The following is a 27,533-nucleotide window of genomic DNA, read 5'->3' as shown; positions in this document are numbered from 1 at the left end:
GCAGTGATCTTATTAATCAAGGACACAGGAACGTAAGCCAGGTAAGTGAATACTGCTTAAGAAGCACCGAACACACTGAAGTCTGGTCGTTCATTTCAGTCTTAACAGTAACGATCAATTTACAAAACCATGAAACACCAAGTGAGCAACTGGAGCCAGACTCCAGTGGACAGGAAATGGTCAGATGGGTAAAGACAGCAGGGCAAGTGGAGGATGTGCCGTATCTTTTTTCTTCCCCCCAGGCAGGCCCTAATTGAACAGTTTTCATCCTGCCAAAAAGAATTCAAGAGAGCATGAGATTAAGCTGGGGCCGTAGAGCCTAAACACCAAGTTCCCAGCTGACTCCTGTAGGTCTCAGTCAAGAGATGAGCGGAACCAGAGGGAAAGGTCCAGACCAGAGAGGTCTGAGGTTCTTGGCCTCCCCTGGGGGTGGATGGCCGGACTTCCCTCACTGCCTGTTTGGAGTTGCTGGGCAACCATCCATCAGCGCATGGCAGGGCAGGATGCACGGTGTTCTCCGCCTACAGGCTGGGTTTTGTCCCTCTCAAATGTCACTCCTGTCACCTCCATGAACTCTGAGTGGGAGAGTCCCTCTAGGGGTCGTTTTGGATGGCTGGGCTGGGTGACCTTGGGGTGGGTGCCAAGCATACCTCCTGACACAGGCTGTCTTGCTGAGCCCCGTCTTGTGACACACGGTCACTCTCTAAATGTATCTGTAAGGAAAGTTTGGTTTCCAAGCTGAACAGATCTTCACACCTTCACGTATTCAACAGGTGTGCTCTGAGGCTCAACTGAGTCACAAAAAGGTGTCAAAGGGTAATGGGATGCTACGGCTGGTTCCTGAAGCCCACCACCTCCTACCACGCATCCTGCTACCTCTTGGGGCTGTCTCCTCGTCCGTGAAAACCCAGCAAGGAAAAGACGTGGAGCAGAAGCCGCAGGACACCTATGCTTTCCCTCATTGGCCCTGGTTGTTGTTTCAAGCAGGGACCCTGGGTGAGAGGCTCCAGGCCAGCTGGTCGTGAGTCAGGTGCAGGCTGTTACCTGCTGTGACCGCCGGCAGATGCCAGAATGGAGCTGGGTGTAGGGGAGGAGGATGAGGAAAAAGACAGAGGGGTCTTAGAGACTCAGCTCAAAGCCAAATTAAAATCTGTCTAATTAATGAATGTTCAAGAAAAAAACACTGCAGAGATCTTAATGGCACTCAATTTTTCCCCTTCCTTCGTTCAAAGTTATTTTGAGTTCTTATAAATCACTAAAGAAGGAACAATTTAAAAATTGAATTTTTTTTCACTTTGTGCTTAGGTATGTCTTAAAGTACCCATTACAGAAGAAAAATGTTCTCTTTCTCTGAAAAAATAATGTCAAGCAGAAACCAAAGTAATATGGAGTCTTAATTAAAAATATAAATACACAGCATGGGCATCTTTTAAGGCCATAGAAAGCCAAACATTTCAGAAATTCAGGATGATTTAACGCGTAACAGGCCACTACGAAACTAGCATGCATTTATCATGCTTTACACTAGAAGGAAGACATAATAATAAAAATGTATATAAAGGCTTTAATAGAAAAACACTAGTGAGTTATAGACGAAAATGCTAACAACATTTTCTCCAAATGTCAATTACTTTGCATTCTGAAGTCATCCCTTCAAACCTGAAAACAAGAGGGAAATGTATATATAGTCAAAGATATTTCTTCCTTGTAAGAAACATAAATGTTAATCTGGATGCAAAACAAAATGGCAAAACAAAACACCCCAATGCGACTAATCCTTAAAGAAAAACCAAGCAGAAGGGACGGCGAGTCAGTTCGCAGAGGCTGTGTTCCCAGCACTGCATTAGGCTGCCAAGCATTCCACCCACTTTTTGGTAACTGCTCATGGCATTGTCAGACTGACCCCTGACAGGCGATCTGTGAAGCGTAATAAATATATTGCTACAGCCCCACAAAATTATTCAGCGGTGGCGGGAAAGTCAGTTCAATATTAATCAAGCCCATTAAACTCTTTATTCGTACTTTGTATTCTGTCCTTTTGACGGGACAGGTGACCCAGTGCGGTCCCTGGAGCACGTGTCTTGTGTGCCCTCCCAGCACATCCTTGGCGTCCACCAGCTCAGGGACTGCAAAGTGCTCTCCCCGCCTTGTCGACATCTCACGATGTCAGGACAGAGCTGTGGTGGCCTTAAATCACAGCACTGTCCACAGAGCCCCCCCCCACCCACCCCACGACAGATCCCAGCACAGCACAGGTCTGCTGTGATTTAGGGCCTGTCTCTCTGTCTTTCTTAGACACACACACACACACACACACACACACACACACGGAGGTGCATGCACAGATTCACACACATTAATTAAAGCCTTGAGCAACAGTAGGTGACCTCAACTCCAAGCTCATATACCCCTTGGGTTGGTTTTTTTACTTAAAATGAAGTTAGCTTCAAAATCCTCCCTAGTTTAGGGCTTATAACCAAACATCTTTTATTCATTCTTCAGCAGGCAGGACTTTCTCCAAAATCTGGGTTTGCGATCTATCTCTGTCTTAGACATGTGCAGCCACAGTTGAATGATAAGGGTGATGGTGGCAAGGTGATCAGCAGTGACAGGGACAGGGCCAGATGCTCTGGGCACCCAGCCAGGACCCCACATGAGTGATCAACCAACAGGTCACCTTGTAGGGCAGGTCAGCCCTGCAAGGGTAACTCGCTAATGTTTGTCTAAAGAATGACAGGTCCTCACCAAGTGGGTCCTTCCTGCTGGTCCCAGTGTGAAGGGATGTCATGCCATCAGGGGCTCCTGGGGGGTCAGAAACACTGGGGCCAAAGGAACACACCTCTGCGACTAGGAAAAATCCCCCAGCTGGCTCTCACTGCCCCACACAGCTGTGCCCTCCTGGGCACAGAGCTCTGCCTCCCTAAAACCAGAGGCTCCCGCATGGTCTCCCAGGATAAGAGAAAACCATGTATCATTAAGAAAAAGGCCGTAACAAATGGCAGGAAATCATGACCCACAGGTCAGTGGTATCCAAGAAGGAGTCTTTGAGAAACTTGTAACAATTCTACTAGTAGGCGAGGCAGAATTTATTTATATAATTTCCGGCCTCCCGATGATAGGAAAATGGGCGTTTGGCTGATGGTCACAATATTTCTTCCATCATGTGTCAAACAGCACATGCCTGTCTCAGGCCGAGTCTGAGTTTCTAGCATTGGAAATCCATTTCTAATTTCCCATATAATTAAAAATACACATGTTCATAGCCGTGTTATTCATAATAGCCAAGACCACTCAAAGTCCACCAAAGGACCAACGGATAAACAAAATGTGGTTCATTGTCGTGAAGACACTGTGCTCAGGGAAGCAGCCAGAGACAAAAGGACAACTCTGCTGTGACTCCCCACTTACATGAGGTTCCTAGCATAGGCAAGTTCTGAGACAGAAAGGAGAAGGGTGAGGTCAGGGTCTTGGGGGGAGGGGCAGAGAAGGGGGGTTATTGTTTAATGGGCATCGAGTTCCAGTCTGGGAAGATGAGAAAGTCCTGGAGAGGGATGGTGGGAACAAATGCACAGCAAAGTTAACCTACTTGACGCCACTGAGCTCTGCGCCTAAGAATGGCGAAGATGCTAAATTTTATCTCACGCATATCTTACCACAATCTTAAAAATACATATAAATATCTGAAGAAGAGTTCTATTAAGGAAAAACGTGATGGAAAGTTTATATGCAACTACAAAGTATTATCAGAGCAGGGAGGGTGTAGCTCAACTGGTAGAGCACTGGCTTAGCATGCACGAGGTCCTGGGTTCAATCCCCAGGACCTCCTCTAAAAATAAATCTCATTACCTCCACCCACCACAATAAAATAAAGTGATACAATAGAACAAAATATTAAAAAAAGAAGTGCCATCAGCCCCTCTCTGGAACCCGAAGCCAAGTACAGAGCAGTTAAAGGATAGGGACTCAGACTCCGAGCCACGGCTGTCAAGTCCAAATCCTTCCTGGGAACAACCTTGACCCCATCAAAACAGAATCAGAGTTACCCGAAGGAACGTGGGGAAGCCTTGTCCGTAGTAACCGACGGCAAAGTAGTCAGGCTTGGGTCTTATCACCTTGACGATGTTTTCATAGAATTGAGCCTGTTTTTTCTGAAAGGAAGAAAGAAAATGCATTTCGGGTTTGATTCAAGTATTTGAGCATCTGTTCATCTGGATTCTCCCAGTGGGCTCTCCCAGCTTCAGCGGTCCCAGGGGGTGGGAGGGGAGTGGGTAGGGGAGCGGTGCTGACGCTGGCGTCTGAGTGTGATCTCACCAGGAGGCTCTGTCAGCCCTCTTCACTCACCTTCCAGCATTCAGCAGGGGAACTGGGCCAAAAAGCCAAATCCGGCAACTCGTTGTGACTTACAGGTGTTTTAATAACCAAATGGGTGCCACAGAAGTGACTTTTCTTCTGATTAAATGGCTGGTCTTTAGAATTTAAAAAAATGGTATCAGATACTGAGATACATCAGAAAAAAGAATTTAAAGGGCAAATTTCTGCTCCAAAACAATGATGAAAGTAACAACATTATTAAGTGATCTGCCGAACACAGAAACGGTGCAGCAGAGGGCGGAAATTAGAAACCGACAGCTCCTGTGGCAGGAGACAGGTCCGGGCTGCCCTCCACGCACCCCTCCCACAGACGGGGTCACAGTTTTAACCCGTGGACACTGGTGGAGACTGGGCCGTGAAGACCGCTGCACCTGGGCTCAGCAGCTGTTTACATATAAGTCCTTCATAGATGCCCGAGAGTTTTAAAAAGTGAATACTCATGGGCCAGAACCCAGCAGCAAATAAATCGCTGCTGTCCTCCTGGACCAAACGGAGGACGATGGCCGAGGTCTGGGGAGACTCGTAGCGTTAAAAGGAAGAGACAAATTCCAGGGAACAAGTTTCGATCCCGTGTTCACTGAAAGAGAAAGACCGACCTACCAGCAGCTCGCTGAGCTGTTCGTAGTCAAACATCTCATTCTCGTACTGCTCGGCAAGTTCCTTGCCCAGGGCAATGGCCTCCTCCCACATCTGTGAGGAGAAGGAGAGAAACAGGGGTAAGAGAGACGCAGACCCGAGGCAGGCGGCCAGGGAGACCACGCGTGACACGGCCATTCGCGACAAAACGAGCTGGGAGAACGTTTGCTTCATCTGAAAACATCAGACAAAAACAGAGATTTTCTAAGGCTCATGTCCTTTGGCTTGTACTGGGCAGCTGTTGACCAGAGTGGTCAGCTACTGGCTCATCCATCACGCTGGCCGCCGCCCCGGCCCGAGCAGTCGGCCGGCCTGCTCTCTCTCTCCTGCCCCCGGCCTCTGACCCCATCAGTCGGAGCCGCCGTGCAGCCCAGACAGGGAGCCGCAGGGTGACGGTGAGAGGAGCATTTAAGTAAAACCCACGGGCCTGACTTTGCTACTTTCCCACATCATCCCCTTTAATCAGTGTCCATGGTCAGAAAGACAAGATGTGTTTCAACTCTAAATGAAGGCTTACAAGAAGTTTGTGTTACGCGTGCAAATGCCGTGAGGATATAAAACCTGCCATCATTTTCAAAAGGAGAATTTTTTATGGTAATACTTTAAGAGTCGGTTTCCCAATTGGGTAACATTTATTAAAATGCTGATAAACTTTTGGTGTATATGGAATAATTTAGTCATACATACAATAGGCCTCAATTTCCCTTATTTTCCTTGGAAAAAATAAAATGCAGTGGTTTACTTTAGAAGAACATGGAAAATATGGAGGATCTATCTCCTCCAGGAAGCCTTCCTGGGTGCCACCCATTCTCCACCTCTGTGTTCCCATGAGGACCCAGATTCCCCTACTTCAAACCTTTTGGTAATATGTTGAAATTAGAATGCTCCTTTGTCTTCCTCCTCAGAGGTTATAAGCCCCTTGAGGGCAGGGACTGAGCATTCTCAAAACCTCTGGAGCCCAGGACCAGCTCAACAATGTTTCTCAAACAGAACTGAAGGTTGCTGACTTGGAATCAGGAAAGTGTCACAGCATCCCACATACTGGGTCCCCAGATACGCACCGCCCACTTCTCCACTGGAACCATCCCCACAAGATGGTAGCACTATCTTCAGGGCGAGTGATGTCAAGCTTCACTCTACGTCCAGCAAGACATCTTGTTAACGTCCTTCCCTTTGTCAGCTGGACATTTTTATTCTACCTGTTTTGCAGATAAGGAAGCTGGGGATCAGGCAGGTCAGCTGCCTGCCCAGGGGCACACAGTGGAGTGTCTCGACCCAGCTTGGTTGTTTTCCAAAGTTCTTGCTCTTGATGGCTATCCTAATTGGAACAGACTTTTTTTTTTTCCCTCCCAGTTTTGGAGGCTGAGAAGTCCAAGGTCAAGGAGCAGGCAGATTCAGCTCTTGGTGACTTGTAGACAACTGCCTTCTCACTGTATGCTCATATGGTCTTAAGAGAGCTCTCTCTCGCTTCCAGTTCTTATAAGGGCCTAATCTCATCATGGGGGTCACCCTAATCATGAGCCAATCTAAACAGAGACACCTCCCAAAGGCCCCGACTCCAAATACCAGCATGTGGTGGTTAGAGTTTCAACGCAGGAATCTGGGGCAATGCAAATGTTCAGCCCGGAACAATGAGCATGTGTCAGCACTCCCAGCCGCCCCCCACCCCCTCCTGCGGGGATGGGTTTTTAAGAATGCGAAGGCAGCCCCAACTCCAGACACCCACGGGGAACTCAGGGAGCCAGGTCCCACACCTGGAACACCCCTGGCACTGAGCCCTCGCCTGCCCGCTACTCTCTGCCTTTTCTTGGTGGAATCACCCTATTGAGGGGCTTACGTGGTTACCGAATCACCCAACAGACTTAAAAAACTCTTTACATAGCTACTACTTAAGAAACCATCTGTTATTTTTGATGAGAAAGAGCCATTCTGAAATTGCATTTTAATACTTTGAAAGACAATAAAAATAAGCCCAGAGTAGACAAAAGTGGCAGAGGTAGGACCAGCGCCCAGAGGAGAGAGGAAGCGGCCCAGATGCCTTTCCTCGGACAACACACTTCTCGTGCCAGAACCCCCACCGGCCTCCTCCATCCTGCTGATGGAGACGCCCTGCATCCCTTCCATACCTTGATCTGCTGCCCCAGGCAGCTCGGGGACTTTGCCAGAGCCCAAGCTCACATTTCTAGGAAGGAAGCCCTTCTTTACATTGAAAGTTGTTGCTTTTAAGCTCCAATGACCAGTCCCTCCCTCGGCATATCTCCATTTCAAAGAAAACATCACCTTCAGTGGTAGTTTTCTTTCCCCGGATTTTTCTTTAGTTTTCTGCAACCTGATCCACCACTGCCTGAGCTGCCTAGAATGTTAGGGCTTCTAATTAACTGCTTGATCTGGTTTATCCTCCACGACAGATGAGGTGCTTCAGGTATGTATCAAAAGTAATTGTTTTTAAAAGAAATATAAGTCTTGAGCAAATATTTTATCCAACTCACCCAGAGGTTACACGATTGGGTTTTCTACCAGATTTTCTATAAACACACATTCTCCTCTGTCCCCAACGTGTTTTCAAGGATTCCACATTAAGGAGACTTTCATCTGCTTTTAATTGGGTAGGGCTCTACAGGGTGTGGGTAACTCTTATTTCCAAGGTGAATACCTTGGGAAATATTTCTGTGCCAGAGAGAAAACAGATTCAATACGACCTAGATTTAGATGCTCTCAGTAGAAGAATCACTTTAACCCGTGTGACTGAATGCCCTGCCCTCGCTCCATTCTTAGACGTGCAGTTGGTTTATGAGGTTTTTCACAGCCCCAAATGAAAAAACACCCTCTCACCACTCAGCTTTATTTTCTGACTTGAAACCCTCAGTCCATTTCACAGCGTTCTTGGCATCGTTAGTTTACTCGCAACGTGGAGCATGACATTTCCACCTCCTCTTTTCATCGGATGGTCTTAGCTACGTTGTCTTGAGATGATCATCTTTTCTTTCTGAACCTCCTGGGTTCAGGAAGTTCCATTTCTTCAAGTTTTATAAACAGAAATCTTTTTTTTTTTTGATAGAACTCCTTTGTTAGTTCCAAGACTGAAGTGGCCGCAGAGAACACATCAGTGATGGACTTCCTGCGAGGCAGACGTGTGACGAGTCGGGAAGGACAACAGTGACCTCACCGGATAAGCGAGCAGCAGCAGATGCAAGGGGAGGTGGCAGCCTGGACAGCGGCCCCTTCCGAGCAATTCAGGCCGGGATATCGGTGGGCAACTATGGTGCAATTCGCTAACTAGTTGCAACTTACTCACCGGTGAAGATGCTTCTTAGGAGGCCTGACCTTCAGCCATGTGGAGGTCAAAGTGGCACCGCACAGCCCGGGGAACCGCTAGCTGGAAAGTCAATTCCTTTTAAAAAGAATTAACGTGTGGCAGGAACGCAGCTTCATCACTCAGAGCTGCTTCCATGCCGTGGAGGAACCAAAGCCGCCCCGGAATGAGCAGAAGTCAGCTCCCTTCCAGCTGTGCAGCCACGTGAGGAGGCTGATCCGAGGTCTGCTCCAGGCGTCCGAGCCCCGCCGGGTGCCCGCCGCCTCCGGCCGTTCACACATCTGACGCTGCCCCCATTCGAGGGACACGGTGCGATCAGCTGACTGCCAGTCTCTGGAGACGCACCTGCCTTTCCTCACCCTGACTGCCACCTCCTCTCCCTGGGCCTCCGCGTCTCAGGCCTGGACAACCGCTCCGCCCCCACCCCCTGGCCCTCTGCCACCTTAAAGCCGACGTTACTCTCTGAAAAGAGGAGAAAAAGGCATCGTTGTCCACCTTTATAAGGTCTCCTTGGCTCCTGGTGCCTTATGAAGCAAGTCAGACCTTCAGGAGGCAGCCAAGGCCATGGGCAGACTGGCTCCCGAGTTCTCTGCATCTGGGTCTCCCAGGACCCAGCCCCTCCCAGCCCGTTCCCGGCCAAAGACAGACTTCTCAGCTTCTCCAGAAAAGTGAGATGTCCTCAAGCCCCGCCTCTACTGGCACAGTTCCCACTCTCTGGTGTCCCTGTCCCTCCCGGCCACCACCCAGTAAACGCTCGTTCTTTAAGGGCCAGTTTAAACGTCTCCTTCTCTGTGAACCCCCCCACCCTCTCTCAAAGGAGGGACTCCCTTCCACACTGAGGGAGGCAGGCTCAGCGCCCACGGCTGACAGACTGGAGGAGGGTGTTGCTATGGACCTGCTGACACGTAAGCCCTCGTGACGTCACGCCTGGGGCGGGCCTTGCCCTCTCGCCCTGTTGCTCACGGGTGAGGGTGGCACCTGGCACGCAGGAGGCCTGGAACCACGGGTGAGGGGTCCTGCTGGGCGGGGCGTGAGGGAGCAGTGGAGCCACCGTCCCTAAACCTTGATGTTCTCGCACTTTTGTAATACATGATTCTTTTCTTTTTCTTGCTGGAGCAAATCATAATTAACACATGATCTCCTGGAACACTCTGGCCAAATTCTTGCTAATTGAACAGATTCTGGCGAACACCAAGATTTTACAAAATGTTGGAAATGCTGGGAATAAACCAAGAAGAGGGTGAGATTACGTTCCGACCTGCAATCCCTCTTCATAACCACTGTGTTCTTAAAAGGAAACTCGGAGGATGAGAAAGTCTTACCCCCAACACTTAGAAAAGAACTCCAACCATTTCGCCAGAAGTGGAAACTGGCTTCCAAACCCCTTTTTTTAGTTCACAAGATGACGCAAGACGCCTCGTTTTTTGACTCGGGCGCAAGGCAAAGTGCGAACTTGGTCGAGGCGAGGTTATTTTAAGGGAGAAGAAAACAGAGCTCCAGTTGGAAACAGTCCCAGAGCCGCCTCCACCACGTGGCTGTCAGCGACCTGCCCCTGCGCCGGCGCCGCCGGGCTGCGTCCCAGTTTCAGGGGTGGTTGACGTCGGTTCCCGCTGACGCCCTCACTCCGACTACCTTTTCCTGAGAGCAGGGCTTCTGTTTTCAGTGCACCCTCCGTGGAGAAGCCTGGCAATTTTCAGTGAAGTGCTTGGATTAAGGGCTTTACTGAAAATTACTAGGCCTCAACCAAACACAATGAGACAGACAATTCAGAGCATCTTCGGGGAAGAACGCTTGTCTGCCAAGATAAAACCCGACAGAGGGCTTTGCGGTGGCGGGGGCGCTCCAACGGGCAGTAAAAAGAGAGAATGGAGAAGGAACCCGGGGTAATTATTAGCCAGGAAGGAGGAAGTGCTGAAGAATGAAAAGAGAAGCAGGTGAAAATGAAGTTCTGCGGAGAGAGAGAACGGGAGGGAAAGACCCAGGGCTGGGCTGAAAGACGTTCAGAACTTTCTAAAACGGTGAAAAAGCAAAAATAAAAGAGCGATTTTGTGCAGAGGAAATACAGAAAGATAACAGAACATAATTCAGAAGCTGGGGCGTCCAATATAAAGGAGCAGAAAATCCATTCACTGCTGCCGCTTTCAGAGCACAGAGGTAGCGACACTCTAATACAAGCCGAGTCCAGCCCCTCGCGGGCGCCAGGCCCCCCCACCACAGACGCCGCAGCACGGTCCGGTCTGTGGGCCGGCGTGGGCACCGGCGCCGTTAAGGGCCCGAGCTCAGGGCGTGCAGGACACAAATCCGCCCAGGGTTCTCTGAGTCCCTGCCTCCCCTGAGTAGCGGCGTAAACTCTGAATAGCGAGAATTAGCTCGAGGATGTGTCAAGTTCCCACCTTTGAAGGACGTGATAAAGATTTCCTTAATCACATACAGTGACAGCCAGCATCACCAGAGCTATGACTGAGTCAGACTTTTGCCGGGTTGAAGGACTGTTTATCTAGGTTCCATTTTACCACCTCGTGGCCACCGGCCATCACTGGTCTGCAAGTTCAGCTGTAGTATTAAGGCCCCTTACCTGCATATATGGTTTTAAACCAGAACTGCATTCTTTTCTTCCTAATATGAAACAAGTGTAAAAATCAAACCAAAGAAAGTCTTGTGATTTAAACAGTCATGTGCCCCCTACTCGTGACAACCTCAAAGGTGCCCTGTGGGTCCTGGCTAAGAACCACTGTTCCAAACTGAGCACGTTCATTTGTTTCCCTCTGTATGAGGCTACTTTTGCTCAAAACAAAAAAAAGTAAGCCAGGCCCTCCTTCAAGTTTCCATGGATCACTTGTCACACATCACCCATAGCCATTTCGAGGTAATTCCCCCAAAGATAACTGGGTACAGAGTACAGAAATGTGAGCATCTAGTCCCTTCTAATGTCCAGGCCTTAATCTACAGCAACGCCCTGAGCCTTGCCTTTTCCAGAAAAGGCATGAAGGATATTATTTGTCAAACCCCCTCCGACACCCACACCTGGCAGGTATAGCAAGACCATGTCTCGGTCTTATTTCCTAAATGAACGCGATTCTAAATCTGGCACAAAGGGCCAACTTTATCTCCTGCTGTCACCTCCTGCCACCCCCGCTCCCTGCCTGGTGAGCCCCCAGCAGCGGGGAACGGGGGCCCGTCCTCTGGGGCTGCCTCTCCTGTGGTGCCCTGCCTGGCACACCGTTCCCAGCCCCTCCCGAAGTGACACAGAGAAATTCAACTATGGAGGAACAGGGCCCAAAGCCCCACACTAACTCTGGGGACAGCTCTGGTCTCACATGCCCAATGGCGGGCAGCTGCACCACTGCGGGGAGCAGAGCAAACAGTAGCTTTTCTAGAACACGCACAGACATAGGGAATTGCTTGGTTACTGGTAATACCCAAGAGTCCTTGGTTAGAACCCTGGGAGACGGGGGTGCTGCACACGCTGCCTTCCCTTCCCGGCACGTCCCCTCGCTGAGGCTCCCCGTGGCCACAGGATTTGCTTCAGTCAATGACATGAGCAGAAACGCATGTGTCATTTCTGGGCAGAGCCTGCAGTGGCCGAGCGGTGACTCACTGTCCCTGCGGGGCTGCAGCCCTTTGTGGTGGAAACTGCTCACCTGGGTTCCCAGAAAGGAGGCTGGACCATCAGCAGAGGTGAAAAATAAACCTGGGTTGTGCAGAGCCATTAAGATGTCAAGAGATTGAAACTCTAGCCTGCTCCAGCCCATCCGGGCTGATACGGAAGGTGAATAATTACTTCCTTCTGTTATTTTTTTCCCCAGGAAACTTAATGCTTGTTGATGTTAAACTGATTTCTTTCCTTTTTTTTTTCCTGCTTTGCAGCTAATCATCTGGGTACTTCAAATTTCATTTGATGAAATTTTCTCCCTCACCTGTATTCACCCTCACTTTAGCTTTAGAAAGATGAGTGAACTTCCGTTTCTTTTTAACATTCTCATGGGAAAGTTGCGGGAATTCAAAAGTGGCTTTGCAATCTGTTTTGCCAAGACAGCGCTGACAGCTGCCGTGGGGACAAGCCTCCCGGCCTGGGATGAACGAGTCCCTCTTCCTGACCGCAGGTTAGGCAACTGCTCACTTTCCCAAAATCACGCCTCCTCCAAAGCACAGGGACATGTGAAGACATTCCTTCAGCCCATTTCTCTTTTTGCCTGCAATACTTTATCATTTGAATCTGTTTCTTCTTTTTCAAACACCAGGATTTCTCAGCCTCACCAGCGTCAATGGCACTACTGACATCTGGGGCTGGATACACTGTGTGTGGTGGGGAGGGGGTCGGGGGGCACTGTCTGCACTGCAGGGTGTCAGCAGGGAGGGGCGCAGGGTGGGGGGCAGCAGGGGGCACTGTCTGCACTGCAGGGTGTCAGCAGGGAGGGGCGCAGGGTGGGGGGCAGCAGGGGGCACTGTCTGCACTGCAGGGTGTCAGCAGGGAGGGGAGCAGGGTGGGGGGCAGCAGGGGGCACTGTCTGCACTGCAGCGTGTCAGCAGCACTCCTGATCTCAACCCTCCAGATGCCAGTGGCATCCGTGCCCCTAGTCATGACAACCTCAAAGGTCCCCTGTGGGTCCCGGCTGAGAACCATTGTTCTAAACTGAACACATTCATTGTCTCCCTCCATACGAGGCTACTTTTGCTCAAAACAAAACCCACTTAGTCCCTCAGTTTACCATTTACTGCCAGTTGTCCTGTTGTATGTACATGGGTGTGTCTCATCTGTCAGAAATCACCCTCAAATGCTGAGTCTCCACCCATTTGTTCATTCGTTCATTCTTCCATTCATTTCTTGGTTCATCCAACAAGCACCCCCCCCAACCCCGTGTTAGGTGCCCGGCACCGTCTGCGACCCAGATGTGTGGTGGGGGGTTAACGTGTGTGGTCTCTATCCTCACGGAGCTTACAGACACTGGGAGCCTCGCTAAAGAAACCCCCGTGCAAATCTATAGCTGCAAATCGTGGGAAGTTCTACAGAGGAGGAGAAGGGGACACCATGGGCATCGAAGAAGAGGTGACATTAAGCTGATGGGAGGAAAGGAGCCACGGGCAGGAGCAGCAGAGGCCTGGCGGGCGGAGGCGGGAGGGCTGGTGTGGACGAGGACCCCAGAGGGTGGTGGTCAGGACAGAAAGAGGGAGGACGGAACAAGGCTGGCGAGCTCTCGGGGGCCAAGGCTGCGGGAGGCCGGAGAGCCCAGAATGGCCCCCAGCAAAGGCACACACGCCTCCAGCCCCGGTGACCTCGGACCCTCAGACTTCCCGGGCCCCCCCGGGGTCCCTCCTCCTGTTCTGCCCAACCCAGAGCATCCCCACTCAGCTTTCTTTAGAACATAATAAGCCAGGAAGACAGCGGGGGAAGGGACGGCTCCATACGTTTAGCAGTTTGTTGAGAAATAGAATTCCCCTGGCTATGCTAATAAAATTGGAGCAATTGGCCTTAATCGTGAAAAAAAATCTCATTTTCTATGAAGAAATACGTTCTGTTCTACTACAGGAACAGGTGTCATTCACAGACCATTTCTGATCCTTATTTCCAAGTGGCCTCTGGCCAATCCACATGCTATTCTGAATATTTTGATTTTTTCATCCTGTGTTAAGGACAGTAGGGAATAAGTAAAACACACATGATGTTTTTTCAAAAGGGTTTGGTTTATGTCAGCAGTCACAAAAAGGGGCGCTATCCCCTTTTCCTGACAGAGGTGTTGTTTCGGGGACAGCTGTGTCCTCCCTACAGAAGAGATGTTGAAGTCTTAGCCCTTGGTACCTGTGCACGTGACCTTGTTTGCAAACAGGGCCTGTGGATGTGATCGAGTTAAGGTGAGGACATACTGCACTGGGTGAGTCCTAAATCCAGTGACGGGTGTTCTTAGAAGAGGAAAATGTGGACGCAGAGACACACGTGGGGGGAATGCCATGTGAATCTGGAGGCAGGAACTGCAGAGATGTGTCTTCAAGGCACCAAAAGATTCCTGGCCTCACCAGAAACTAAGAGAAAGGCCTGGAACATATTCTCCCCTTGAATCGTGCTCTTGCAGAGAGCACGGCCCGGCTGGCGTGTTGACTTCAGGTTGATGGCCTCCAGGACGGTGAGAGAACAGGTATCTGATGTCTAAAGCCACCCCGTGTGCAGTACTGTGTGACTGCAGCCCAAAAAATCCTTAATACAGGTACCTTCGCCCAACTCTCCGTTCACTTTTCTCAAAGTGGAAAAAAAGCAGGTGACTGAGAAGGGTTAAGAATCCTGATAAAAGCACAAAATGCATTTAGAAGTCACTTTGGTGGCAGATTTCAAAAACTTCTGGACTGAAGTCGCCCCCTTTTCAATAGTTACTACTTGTGTGCATCCCAGGAGCTACGGCGATGAGCTCTATTAGCGGCTGATTGAAATGATGGCAGGTTTCCTTTCAGCAGAAATCAACAGCCAATTAATGGAGAAGCCAATTTTTGAGCCAATTAATGGAGAAGCTGCCAACAGGAGCGATATTGTTCCTAGCATGGGATTAACACAACGGTCACAAAAGTATAATGCAAACCATCAAAGGAAAACATTAGCTGCAAAGTGGCCAGAAACTGCCCCCCCAGCGCCCACACGTGGTTCTCTCTGGCAAGGACTATAAACATTCTTGTGCTTTTTAGTCCTGACTTTCTGCAGAGCATCTACAAACGGCAACTGATTTTTTTTTTCCAGTAAGATTTCTACTTAGAAGTGCTAGCTGGAGGGCCACGCATAAAACCTCCTGATACACAATTTGTAACAAATTTCTGGTTCCACAAACATCATGTGTTAAAAAATGTGTTCACAACGCTGCAGGAAGGTGCACATCAAGAAGCCACAAACAAAAGTAACTTTTCTTTTTTTTTTTTTACCTTGCCTTTGTCGAAGTAGTGGATGATTTCCTGGTAGAGCCGCTCTTTCAGCTGTCCCTGGGTCGTCGCCTGGTACCCGTCCCGCTGGGTGAGGTGTGCCGCGCACACGTCCTCTGACCACTGGGGGCAAAAACAAAGCGTGAGCAGTGCCAGGCGAGGGCACAGCCGTTGCCACCATCAGTCTACACTCAGTCAGAAGGCACAGGAAGCTCTAAACTGGGCGCAGGCACACGGGCCAGGTTCTGGGACCCTTGGAGCTACGGTCCTCAGGCTGAAAATGAGGCAGAACCTCTGGGCAGAGGTCTCATGATGGATGAAAGACCAGAAGAAGGCAGAGCTGGGTTTAGATTGATGCAGAAGAGAAACCTAGCAGGTTCTGGAAAGCACAGAACGGTCTGTCTGCTTGCTGATAATGCCTCGTAACCCCTGGGGTGAGTTATGAACCAGGTGATTTGCGGCTGCCACAATGCCTCTCACACAGGGCATCCCCAGGCACTGGCCTTGGTCCTGCGTGGCTCAACATTTTAATCAACAGCAGAGGATGCACACAGATGCCCCTTACAGGTCATAAAGAAAGCTCCTGACAGACACAGAGGTGTCTCTGTGTCATCAGCCCCTAAGCACACTGCCGCAGAAGCAGGGCTCAGCCGCTGCTGGTGGAAGTGTCAGCGGGCTCAGGATGTGAAGGAAAGAGGTTCAGCAAGCTGGGGAGACACACCCAAGTGAAGGCAAGCTCATTTGGGACCTAAAGTCCTAAACTTAGGCTCAACGAATCAGTGGCATTGAATACCAGGTTCAATAAAATTCAATATTTGGTAAGGACCTACTATCTGCAAGGCACTAGATCAAAGATGGATCAGAAGGTGCCTGAGCCAGAGAGAGTGCTATTACGAATCTGAGCACCGCGATATATCATAACTCTGCAGAAAGGATTTCATGGGCATTTAATGGCCGAAGGCAGGTTGACTGCACACTAGGGGACCTTGGGAGGCTCCTTGGGGGAAATAATAAGGATGGGCTGGCTTATTATCAGTTGGACTCAGGAGGTGGCACTGGACCTGTTTGAAGACAGGACAGTGAGGACGCTGCCAAGAAAGCAGCAGGCCTGCATGCTGCCTGGACCACACCTGGGGTGGGGGGTGCCCCGCTGGACTCAGGGCTGGTCAGGCCACATCTGGAGCAATGGGACCAGTTGTGGGGCCACATTTTGGGGGGTTTGGTCTGCAAAAACAGGGGGTAGGAGTCTGGGGACTGTGCAAGGCTCCCTAAGAGACTGGCTCTCACAGCACACATCCCTTTCCACCTTCTAAAAGTCAGAGGGTGTCCGGAGCACCTCACGCTGGGCCCCAGGGCTCCAAGAAATGGGGTGCAGAGCAGGGGGCCAGAATGGCTCCCCAGATCTAGGAATGTCAAGTAAAAATGTGAAACCTTTAGGTGGCTGCAAATTTTTTCACCTTAAAATGAGACCTGCACTTCCCCACCAAGACTGGAAGTTAACAAACTCAATGCCTATGGAGTATTCACGTGGCCAGATTTCTACTTTTATGAGAGGTAACAGGAAAATTCTACATGATTCTGAAATGTAGCCACAATCAAATAAATAAGAATTAAAAAGTTCATATTGCAAATAACTTCCTTGGCATTCAAAATCACCTAAATAGTATTGAGGAGAGAAGCCAAACCCTCCACACCTTCCACTTAAACACTGAGATGAAATTACCTGATGGCTAAGCTGAAGGCTTATGTTTTGACAGCCCTTGTTTTTTGACAAAATGTCCTCAACCAAAGAAAGACTGTATTTGAGGATTTCTAGTTAACAAACAGGAATATAAAGACATGTTGAAGGATTTTCATAAAGATACGAATAATGTTCCTTAGAATGTTGATTAACCAACAGGAATTCACATTTACAGCAACATCAAAACATATTTAGCAAAAATTGCAAAATGTAGTGTTGGAAAAAGTACGGAGAGATTAAGGTAGCATTCACCATCCAAGTGGAAAATTCAGAACCCCAGTGGAAAAGCTCATGCAGTCGGGCCTATTGATTTGGGTTGTGAAAGGTCTTCATATGGTTTGTGAGGAACCCATCCGTGCTCAATAAATGCAATGATTAAATAAATGATTCTTTGCACACATCTATCTATTTAACATTCACACGCACGTATAAAAGTTTATGTACTAAGAGAGAGTAAGAGTCAGCCGGCAGCTTGTCAATCCCATTTTAATTTCCCTGGGGTAAAAGAAATAGCTTCGTAGTTTCCGAACCGCCTTGTTACTGAAATTTGGGTCTCTAACAAATGAAGCCTGTTAGTGGGACGGCTGGGGTAAGATGCACCGGCTGAAATCTGTCTTTGTAAATGATGTTTCTTGGGAGAGATTCACATGGTGCACAGCCAAGGGGGCACGACGGGTGACTACTGATGAGGCGTTCAGAGTGAATGCAGTAATTTTCTTCGTAATGGACTCTTGTGTTCAGGCAAAGGTAACTCTCCCCAGTCCAGGGTCTTGAGAGCAGCTTGTGTGTATGCGTGTCACACAGGCTCCTGGAGAGTCCAGGGCTGGGCCAAAGGCTGGAGGGTTCTTGCTGGAGTTTCACTGCCCAACGCAGTGTCCTCCTTAACCCTCTCATAGCCCAAGAGACATTGCCTAATGCTCATTTTTAATGTAATCTTATCTGGCTTTCTTTCATTCACTTTGTGGTGGGCTGGGGGCTAGTCTGAGTTTAGAGACAGAATTCCTCAAATGAGCAGTCTTTATGGAAAGACACTCAAACACAATCCTCATGCTCATACTGTTCCTCTTTGTCTGGTTTTCTCAATTTTTATGAGGACACAGTGGGAAAGATGAGGTCATGACTTGCTAAAAGTTTTAAAATATAAAACTAGAAGTTGTAGAGCAATTTTGTCATCTACCCATCCATCCACCCACACATCCATCCACCCACACTTCCTTCCACCCACACATCCATCCATCCATCCATCCATCCAAACATTCACCAAGCTACTTAGTATGGGTCCATTCTATATGACTAACGGGGCTGAAATTGGACATGGTGAAGAACACTGAATATATTACTGCAATAAATAAAATAAAAACCCACACAGAAGCCACTGTCCAAAGCTACTTGGGTAACAAAAGAAACACGGAGAGCAGCTGTCATGTCAGACCTTCCAGGAAGCCAGGCAGGAGGTCTAGATGATGGACCAACTGGAGATCTCAGGGGAACTCCTCAGAAGCCATGGAGAGAGAGGTCTCGATCTGGTCCCTACATTCCTTGCTAAGACAGAGAGGGGTATGTGTCATCCTCTCTCTTAGCTGCCCTACCACAGAAATTCCTTCTTACCGATGTTGCTCCACCATCACTGAATCCCGCTGGCAGCAATAAGGAATCACAGAGTCTCTAACTCGCTGAGAGCTGACAGAACAACGACCAGGCTTTAAGATGCTTAGTGGTAACGTGCTCCGATGTCTTGTTAAATTTGCATTCAGTAGGGCCAAATCTATAATCAAAGTACCTCCAAACTACGTTGGTTTATGCCATTGCATTTAGCCGATACCCTTAAAATCTTAACTTGGAGGTTTACTAAAATTTGCCTCGGACAAACCAAATTTTAAATGATTGTATAATTTATAAGGACGGACTCACAGAAGCATGTGGGAATTTTTACTACCTTCAGAAGCTTGGCGTGGAGAAGCAAGGTGTAAGCCGCTTCCGTGTAGTTATCGCACTCCTTGTGCAGGTCACACAGCTTGTACAGGTACCTGAGATGATAAAACAGAGGCACCTCGTAAACCACCGAGTAATTTGTGTTGAGAATTGCAAGAGCTAAATTCTCCCTTCAGTAGTAAATCCTGTCTGTACTCCTTCCTTCCAATGTTCACCATTCATAATGCCTTGGAAGCTTTGCATGCGCGAAGCACTAAGAGAAACCAAAAAGGGTAATATTATATATAAATATAATTAATTATAACTAATACATAAATATTAATATATAATAAAGTATAATATGTATTAATGTATTATAATATATTAATAATATATAACAAATATAATGTATAAATATTAATTATAATTAATAATATTAATATATATTAATTTAAGTCTTCTCTTTTCAGGACAAAACGAAGATGGCATAAGGAGGTGGAATTGTGCTTCAGGGTTTCTCATTCTTTCTCATATTTTCCAGAGTTTTCTTCATATATTTGAAATGAGATGCCACAGAGTTTGACTGTGATTTCTTACGTTCCTTTTGAGTCCAAATGCACAAAAAAATCCATAAAAATATAAATCCACAAGAATAAAGCGTGCAAGTGATCAGTCAATATGATCAAAAGAATTTCTCTGCCATAAAGAAATAAAAGTTGCTTTTTAATATAAAGCATGTTACATCCTACATGTTGGGTATAAGAAACTGATTGTTTTCCAAAAAGCGTATTGTATTTATATGGTACTGTAGCTAAAGGAGAAAGTACAAAAACAGTCTTAGAAATCAAAAGTTAGAAAATCATGCTTGATGTAGTAAACCCATCATTAAGCACTAATGCCACGTGGGTCACATCATCACTCTGGTCCTCTAAGTGGTAATCTGGCCGAAATTTGACACTAGCCCCTAAAAGTGACCAAGGAGAAGCCCACCATCCTTGAGAAAAAGGCAAATGAAGGAGAAAAACCCAGCAGAAAGTATAAAACATGGAATATGGTGTCAAAGTAAGAACAAATTGAAAATGTATAATATTGCCTATTTCTGACAAAGTTAAAGCTGGATTCTCATGTAATTATATGGCTTACTGGGAAACACTAAAATTTGTGGTGGTGCCTTTATTCGAAAGGGTCGTAAGAGTCAGTGAAGAGGAACAGAAACCCTGTGAAATAATCATTTATGGCTTTGCTTCTGAGCTGGCTAAGTATGACCCCCGCCCCAAATCTCCACGTCAGTGTGAACAAACGCGCGAGGCCTGCCAATACCCCTGGGAGCCCACCACACTCCAGCTGTGAGCCTCATGAATTCCGACCAGATCAACCCCTGTGGTTATGAAACGTATCTCAGCACGGGCTGGACAAACAGCAACTACAATAAACATTTAGAAGGTGAGACAAGCACGATGCTCCGTACCTTATGTACATTTCTTCTCTTTCAATTTCTTTGTAGAAATTCTGAAAAATCAAACCACAACATTGTTTTAAGAAACTGGCTCTACAAAAGGTGTCACAGGCACATGAATTAAAAATTCACAGTTCTTTAACTTGGGTGAAACACGGCCAAGTGGAACCAGCTCTTTGGATGAGAACCCTACATTCATATAAAATGCGAAAACCTCTTATACTGTTCTTCATTATTTTTAGGGGGGTGGTCGATTCTCATGAATACATTTCCCATACTTTAAACACTGTGACGGCTTAAATCTACTTCTGTCATTTGAAAGTCACCTGTCTTCAGTTAAAACAAGGTACTACCCACAGATACGCTATCTTAACCGCTGTAATCTCGTTAGAAGTGAAAAAAAAAATGAAAGACCCCAAATTTGGGAATAGGCACCATCAACATGATGGAAAGCCTGCTGGGCCCAGCCTCAACAAGAGCCACAGGAAGGCAAGCGGCACTCTAGATCTGAACTGTCCAACATGGGAGCCACCAGCCACATGCATTCAAACAGAAAGTACACTTAGTTAAAATTAAACGATGTTAAAAATGCCCGTCCAGTTGAACTCGCCACACACTTTGAGGCTCCACAGCCATATGGAGCCAATATTACTGTGTTGAAGAGTGCAGATACAGAACATGTCCATCATCACAGATATTTCTCTGGGATGGTGCTGTTCTAGACAGACCTTCCAAAACAGGGAGAAGACTGGTTGCCACTTGAAAAAACACCGTGTATACAGCACTGATGGAGGAGGTAAGTCAGCAGATTGCAAACAGTGGGCTATTTATGCATACTGTAAAATATCTTCAGAGTGACCATAAACATTTCAATCAAAATTCTATTTCTGAATGTGAACATCTCTATAAGCACTTTAAAGTCTTTATCGTACACAAGACACCAGACAGGTACAGAAGAGCCACCTAAAAAGGCTCAAGGTATGGAAACGCCACTGCCACTCTCAACGTGACATTTAGCACGTGAACAACGATGTTAGAACTCCTCCCATGGGTCTCTGCGCCGACTAGTGAACGTCACCATGATAGAGGCATCCAAGTATCCAATACGATGAACTAGCCTGTTCATTAGCAAAAGAAGACATTGTTTCCACAATTTATCTCTCTGAAAAGAAGTGATAAATAAATACAGAGAGTGAGAGGGAGCACGTTTAGAAAGATGGACCAAGATTTTCCCATTTTGTAGCATCTGAGATTTGAATGTCCTCTGATTCACACGTTGTGTCTGGGTAATGAGGATATTTTCAGCTGACAACTCAGAGCAACGTAACAGAGAGAATCTACATCAAAGGCAGAGGATGAGCCCTTCCCTTCCAACTCTTAACCCGCCAGTGTTTACAAGCTACGATTTCACACCATCCCCTTTTGCACCACTATTTTTAATCCTTTCCTAAGCTTTTGATCATCCTCCGTTACAGTTTCACAACGGGGATCTCATGCGCCCTTCATTCTTCTCTCTGAGATATGGAAATGTCTTCTATCTCCTGCCTGGGCAGAGTTCTCTTCCCTTCCCAGGACTTCAAAACCTCCCTAGAACCGAAGGACGTGCATCTCAAATCCCAATTTCGATATAAAACCTTTGCATTTCTTCCGCTCTGGCGCTCCACTTCTGAGCTCTGCAGGCAGCCTCCACCCCTCACAGTCCTCTCGGCACCCGTGCTAACGTCTGCGGCTCTCCAAGTGGCCCCGTCAGACCAGGCCCCCCAGCTGCGATGCACATGCATTGATCTTTCAGAGCTCAGGCATTTGCATTGTAGTCCAATTTTGTACTCCTTCATGACTAAGACACATCCAAAGATTGTTAGAACTCTAGCTGGAACCACCTTAATTAGCCTTGTAAAGGGGCCATGAAGAGCATACTTAAGTCTATTAAAAAAAACAATGACTCTGCCACTCTCAGTCTGGGATGAGATGATAATTGCATAGAAGAACTAGGGGATACACACCCAAATCACTGACCAGTTGTTAAAGATTGCACGATTGCGAGGTGACAGCGCTATTTCACTTAATTACAAATGTTCGTTTTGTCCAGTGGAAACAGCAGTCCAGTACATGCACAGACTTGCACGCGGAGGTACTTTAGTTCCATCGGGCAGAATCCCTGCTCATGTGCCTTATTTTTCAATTTTAATTTGTTTTTGTAAGTGACAGGAAGAGTAGAACATTAATGAGCCCACACAACCTAGAATGTTCCACCAAGTCCATTAAAAAAAAAAAATAACAGGGCTGGTTCTAAAGGAAATTTGGCAATGGGTTTACATTTATTTATTGATGAATAAATTCTGCGGTTTTTTAAATAGGTTTTTTTAACCTTAGGATTTTAAGGGGACTTCTGCTTAGCAGTAAATTGAGTACGCTTTAGATATTTTTAAACATGTTTCTACATCCATTTTCATCTAGAGATGAATAGACAGATAAACTTTAATGAAACTATCTGTTTCACAAGAAAAGTACCAGAAGAAAAGGTAAAAACAGATCAGATTAGAAGTGTATTTATATGGTTAAACGTGATCTCAGCAGTGAATATTAAGAGACAGAACACGTTTCTGCAAAAACCCAGTTTCCTTGTTTCTCGTTACTCCATATATCTACTCTGTTTTTTTAAATGAAAGAATTATGATAGGGTGGGACCCATCATATCCTTCCCAGGAGATTGTTAAGAGTAGAACACTTGGCTTTTCATGGGATGACTCAGGACGGGCCAGACTGGTGGAAGTTACCGCTGACAGACCGTCTCAGGATGGGAGAGGAACACATGTTACCGTCAGGAACTGTGACTGCAGGTGACATTACAAGAGCTTATTTTTCTAACCCTGATTCCGATTCTGATTCTGATTCTGATTCTGATAAAAGGCCACGTTCAGAGCACATCACCATTTCTCCACTAGGTTTCACGTCCTGTGGACATGAGAGATCTTCCTTAAAACAAAGAGTAGTCTCAGTCATCGAAGTTGGAACCCTAATAGGCACAATAACAATTCTTCCTTCTGGACACACAAATGGGCCTCTTAGATCCCATCTGTTTGATCAGAGGGAGCAGTAGAAAAGATGTCCATAGCAGGGAATGATTTGGAAAAGGTTTCTGTTTCTCTCCTGCAGAAAAATACTGATTTCCGTTTCGTGTGAACCACACCGGCACCATGAAAGTAAATTACTTTGAATAGAGGCGAAAATGCAGGAAGACGACCAAGCAGGAGCCAGGCTCAGGTCTGTGCAAATGAAGGAGGCCCTTCCCGGGGGCAGAGTGCCCTACTAAGCGAGCACAGTCAGGCTACAGGTGGACGGGAAGGCAAACACAGCCAGGGGGCCGGATCTCGGGGATAGAAGCCAGTCATTCCGACAGTGGCCCAAGATCCTAATGCAAATGTACTTAATGTTTCAAGCTCACTGACCCTTTCCTGGGCCACGTCCAGTCTATTGATGAGACCCTTCTTCGTTCCATTGTTTCAGATTTCTAGCATTTCTTTTGGACTCTTTCTTAGAGCTCCCACCTTCCTGCTTGTATGAACTGTTTTTGCACAAGGCCTACTTTTTCCGTTAGAGTCCTTAGTACATGAATCATAGTCATTTCCGATTCACTGTCTGATAATTTCAAACCCTCTGCCATGTCCGAGTCCAGCTCTGATTCTCTGCCTCTTCAAACTGCGTCCTTTGCCTTTAGGATGTCTTGTAACTTTATGTTGAAGGTGGACGTGATGTACAGGGTGAACTCAGTGCTGATCCCCGCGGCAGTCTCTGCTCCAGAGGTTCTGCTCTGGGAAGCTGGGGTTCTCTGTGTCACCCTGTCTCTCCAGTTTTGAGGGCAGTAGGTTTCCTGGTGGATCGAAGAAGAGGGATCTAAGAGTTGTCGATTTTCAGTTTGCCAGCTTTCTTCTTGTGGTGCGGACGAGAGCAACAACTTCCAAGCTTCCTTTACATGTTGGACCAGAAACTGGACATCCTTTCTGTTTAGATTTTCAAGGAAGAGAGAACTTGCTACAGAAAATGTTGATCATTAGCCAAAACAGGTTGCCCCGCAACAGAATGACCGGGCTGAGACTGCACGAGCTTTCAGCTGTGAGCTCCTCACAGACTCCGTGCTGACGCTCAAGTGCATGGGAGGTAAAATACAGTCCCTTTTGTTTACCTTTTTAATCCAAACACCTCCGGTCATTCTCAAGAATGAATGATGTATGCCTGTGTCCTCCTGGCACAAAAGTCCACTTCCAAGATCTCGAAGTGCCTTCAAGCCCATACAAATGGTGGGAGGCAGGGCAGAGCATCAACCTGTCGTCAACGGCCGGGCGGTGATGAGGAATCCAGAGGCATGAAGGAGTTGTGTTCTCCTGCATCCCTGCCCTGAGACAGGCAGAGGAAATTGAGGAGAACGCTACCAGGTCCGGGAGTCTGCTTTTCTGGCTCCTTATGGGGGCAGCAGAGAAGGAGGATGCAGAGAGATGCAGAGTGTTTGGGAGCCAGATCCGGGAGTCACGGGGGTCCTGAGGGCCATGAGGTTTGCCACCCACGTCCTCCAGTGGAGCTTGTCCAAAAGCTTCCTAAAACATCACCCTTAAGCATCATCGCCCCTATGCATCTCCTGATGCACCATGACTACATCAGAAACGGGGTGTCCAACAGCCTGGCCGTGTCACAGTGACAGCAGGTGCGCAAGAGGTGGATGGATGGTGGTGGCCACATTCACCTGAGCTGAAGTTATCCACGTGGCCACACGTGAGTTTCTTGTGGCTGCCGTAACAAATTACCGGAAACTGGGTGGATGAAAACAATAGCTATACCTTCTCTCACAGTTTCAGAGGCCAGAGTCTGAAACCAAGGTGTCAGCAGGACCGCATTCCCTCCGAAGGCTCTAGGGGAGGATCCGTCCTGCCTCTTCCAGCTTCTCGTGGCCCCAGACGCTCCTTGGCTTGTGGTCACACCACTCCCATCTCTGCCTCCCTCTTCTCCACTGGGTCTCTGTCTTCTCCTTTCCTGTCTAAGACACTTGTCAGTGGATTTAGGGCCCACTTGGGTAATCCAGGATGATCTCATCTCAAGATCCTTAACTTTATCACATCTGCAAGGAGATTTTTCTCCAAATAAGGTCACATGCACAGGCTCTGAGGATGAGGGTCTGAACCTATCTTTCGCAGGCCACCATTCAACCCACTACGGGACACGTTTACAATCTCCGAGTAATGAAAGCTTTCAGATCCATAATCAGCAAGGATGCTACCCTGGTCACACAATGAGACGGCTCGTCAGTCTGAACCAACGGGAAGAGCACAGGGAAAGCATCCCGAGGGAAGACGCTTTTGCAGACGCGTCTCGAGCAGCTCTGCAAACAGCTCTCCATCCCTCCCTCCCTGCAACAGACGAGGGAAACAAGCAAGGGAAACTGATTTCTGCAGCGCAAAGCTCGGTGACCAGCTGTCGTTAAGGCTTCGAACTTCTGGGTTCAGCTTCCGGCTTCCTGCAAGGATGAGAGATTTAGCTTTTTACTCACCAGCACGTTGACGGTGCAGCTCATGCGGTTTTCTTTGTTCTCATCGTGCATGATGGTTCTGTAGTCCAAAAGCCTCTCCATCAGGCGCACGACGAGCCTGACGAAGGTTTCTCCTGTTTTGGCGAGGTACTTGTGCTTCCTGCAGTGCTCCAGGAGGCTGGAAAATAATTACACACACCTTGCTCATCGCCCTCAGAAAAAAGAAACTTGACTAAGGTGCAGTTAGAAACAGTTTCCATTATTAACACATTTTAATTATCTTCTGGGCTGCAAAGTGCATTGTCGTCTAATTGCAGCCTCTCTGACTCTATTCTGACATAAGTCTCACTGTTAATCAACACTTACATTTTATCAAATAACACTTTGTACTGCTCGTCGCCTCTGCCTCCCTCCACTTCGTGATCCAGCTTGGTGATGATCTCATTTTCAAACTATAATGAAACAGAGAAGCGTAAATAATCAGCATGGCAGATATTTCATTTCATGACTTGAGCGTCAAAGGTACGTAAGTCGCATCATCAGATAACTGCCCAGCGCCTTTGAAGCCTGATTTCATTTAAGGGCAGCCACCCCCCGAGCCCCTGGGGATTTCTGATGGTTTCCTGCCCCAGGGGGAATCTTCCATTTCCTTCCCTGGTTAATGCAGCCTCCATGCATATTCTGAGAGCAGGAGCAAGAACCAGGGAGAGACAAGGAAATCATAGGAATTAAAAAAAAAATCAAGTCACAACATGCAAAAAACGTCCGAAACTTCATCTCGAGGAACAGTAACAGCTAAGTTGTTTCCTCGAAAAGAACAGATGGTGTCTCACTTGCCAGCAGAGTTCTCTGCAATCCGGAAACATCCAAAGGGCCACTTCCCTGCCATTCCTCGACGGATCCTAGTGAAATAGCTCACTCTGGTTGAAAAATATTATTAAAAAAACAAGAGGAGCGATGCCTCTAAAGACAGACCAGCACACACCTGAAGCGTCCACCCCAGGCCTCTCCTTGAATTCCCCAAAGCTCCTGGTGAAACTTCCAGAGGATCAAGGTGGCAAAGGGTCCCCAGAAGTGACGGATTGTCTCTCTGTCCCATGCTTTCAGGAAAACTCTGCATTCTGGAGAGAGGTCAATCTCCAGAATGTTTTCATGGAGGTCATGAAGCCCATGGCTGATCAGACTGGAAATGACTACCTCAATAGTGACGGCCACACATCCCCATCTTCCCCGCCAGTCCCCCATCCCCGCAGAATTCAGAGCCGCTTCAGTCCTGGGATGAGTGTACTGGCCAGGTGAGTGTCTGTGATGTGGGCCAGGTAGGAAGGAGGGGTCCACACAGATGGAGATGCCCACACTGGACTGAAAGAAGATGGGCAAAGGAGAATCGAAGGAAACAACAGCTGGATTCTGGGTTCAGAAAGCAAGCACACCAGGCATGCATGCGAGGGCTTCTGAATCCCTCTGAAATACACGCTGACATTGCTTCCCCAGACAGCAGCCCCTGAGCATTCCACTGTTGTTGGGATCCCTTAAGAATTTCACCTCCATGAGAGAAAGACTTTTCTTCTCCCTCGGTCACTGCTGTATTCCCAACTTCTAGAACCGCGCCTGGTGTTGATGCTCTAATGGGATGAGTTACTGGATAGAGCTGGTATTAAATTGGAGCTGGGGAGGCTCAGTGCAGCAG

General features: G+C 47.7%; 1 protein-coding gene across 3 annotated transcripts in view; it reads right to left on the bottom strand.

Moving 5' to 3' along the window:
* Positions 1-27,533, bottom strand: part of DOCK1 (dedicator of cytokinesis 1) — a 480,997-nt gene that overhangs the window by 36,471 nt on the left and 416,993 nt on the right. For all 3 annotated transcript variants that reach the window (XM_072972106.1, XM_072972107.1, XM_072972108.1), the window contains exons 34-40: positions 26,210-26,295; positions 25,865-26,021; positions 20,338-20,378; positions 18,895-18,985; positions 15,221-15,340; positions 4,972-5,061; positions 4,044-4,148 (exon numbers count right to left, since the gene is read on the bottom strand). In XM_072972106.1, coding sequence (XP_072828207.1) covers positions 4,044-4,148; positions 4,972-5,061; positions 15,221-15,340; positions 18,895-18,985; positions 20,338-20,378; positions 25,865-26,021; positions 26,210-26,295 — 690 coding nt within the window. The remainder of the gene's footprint in view (positions 1-4,043; positions 4,149-4,971; positions 5,062-15,220; positions 15,341-18,894; positions 18,986-20,337; positions 20,379-25,864; positions 26,022-26,209; positions 26,296-27,533) is intronic.

Source organism: Vicugna pacos, chromosome 11, assembly GCF_048564905.1.
Source record: "Vicugna pacos chromosome 11, VicPac4, whole genome shotgun sequence".
In the NCBI taxonomy this organism is placed as follows: Eukaryota; Metazoa; Chordata; class Mammalia; order Artiodactyla; family Camelidae; genus Vicugna; species Vicugna pacos.
Note: the sequence above shows the minus strand (reverse complement) of the source record. Positions and strands in the feature narration are given on the sequence as shown.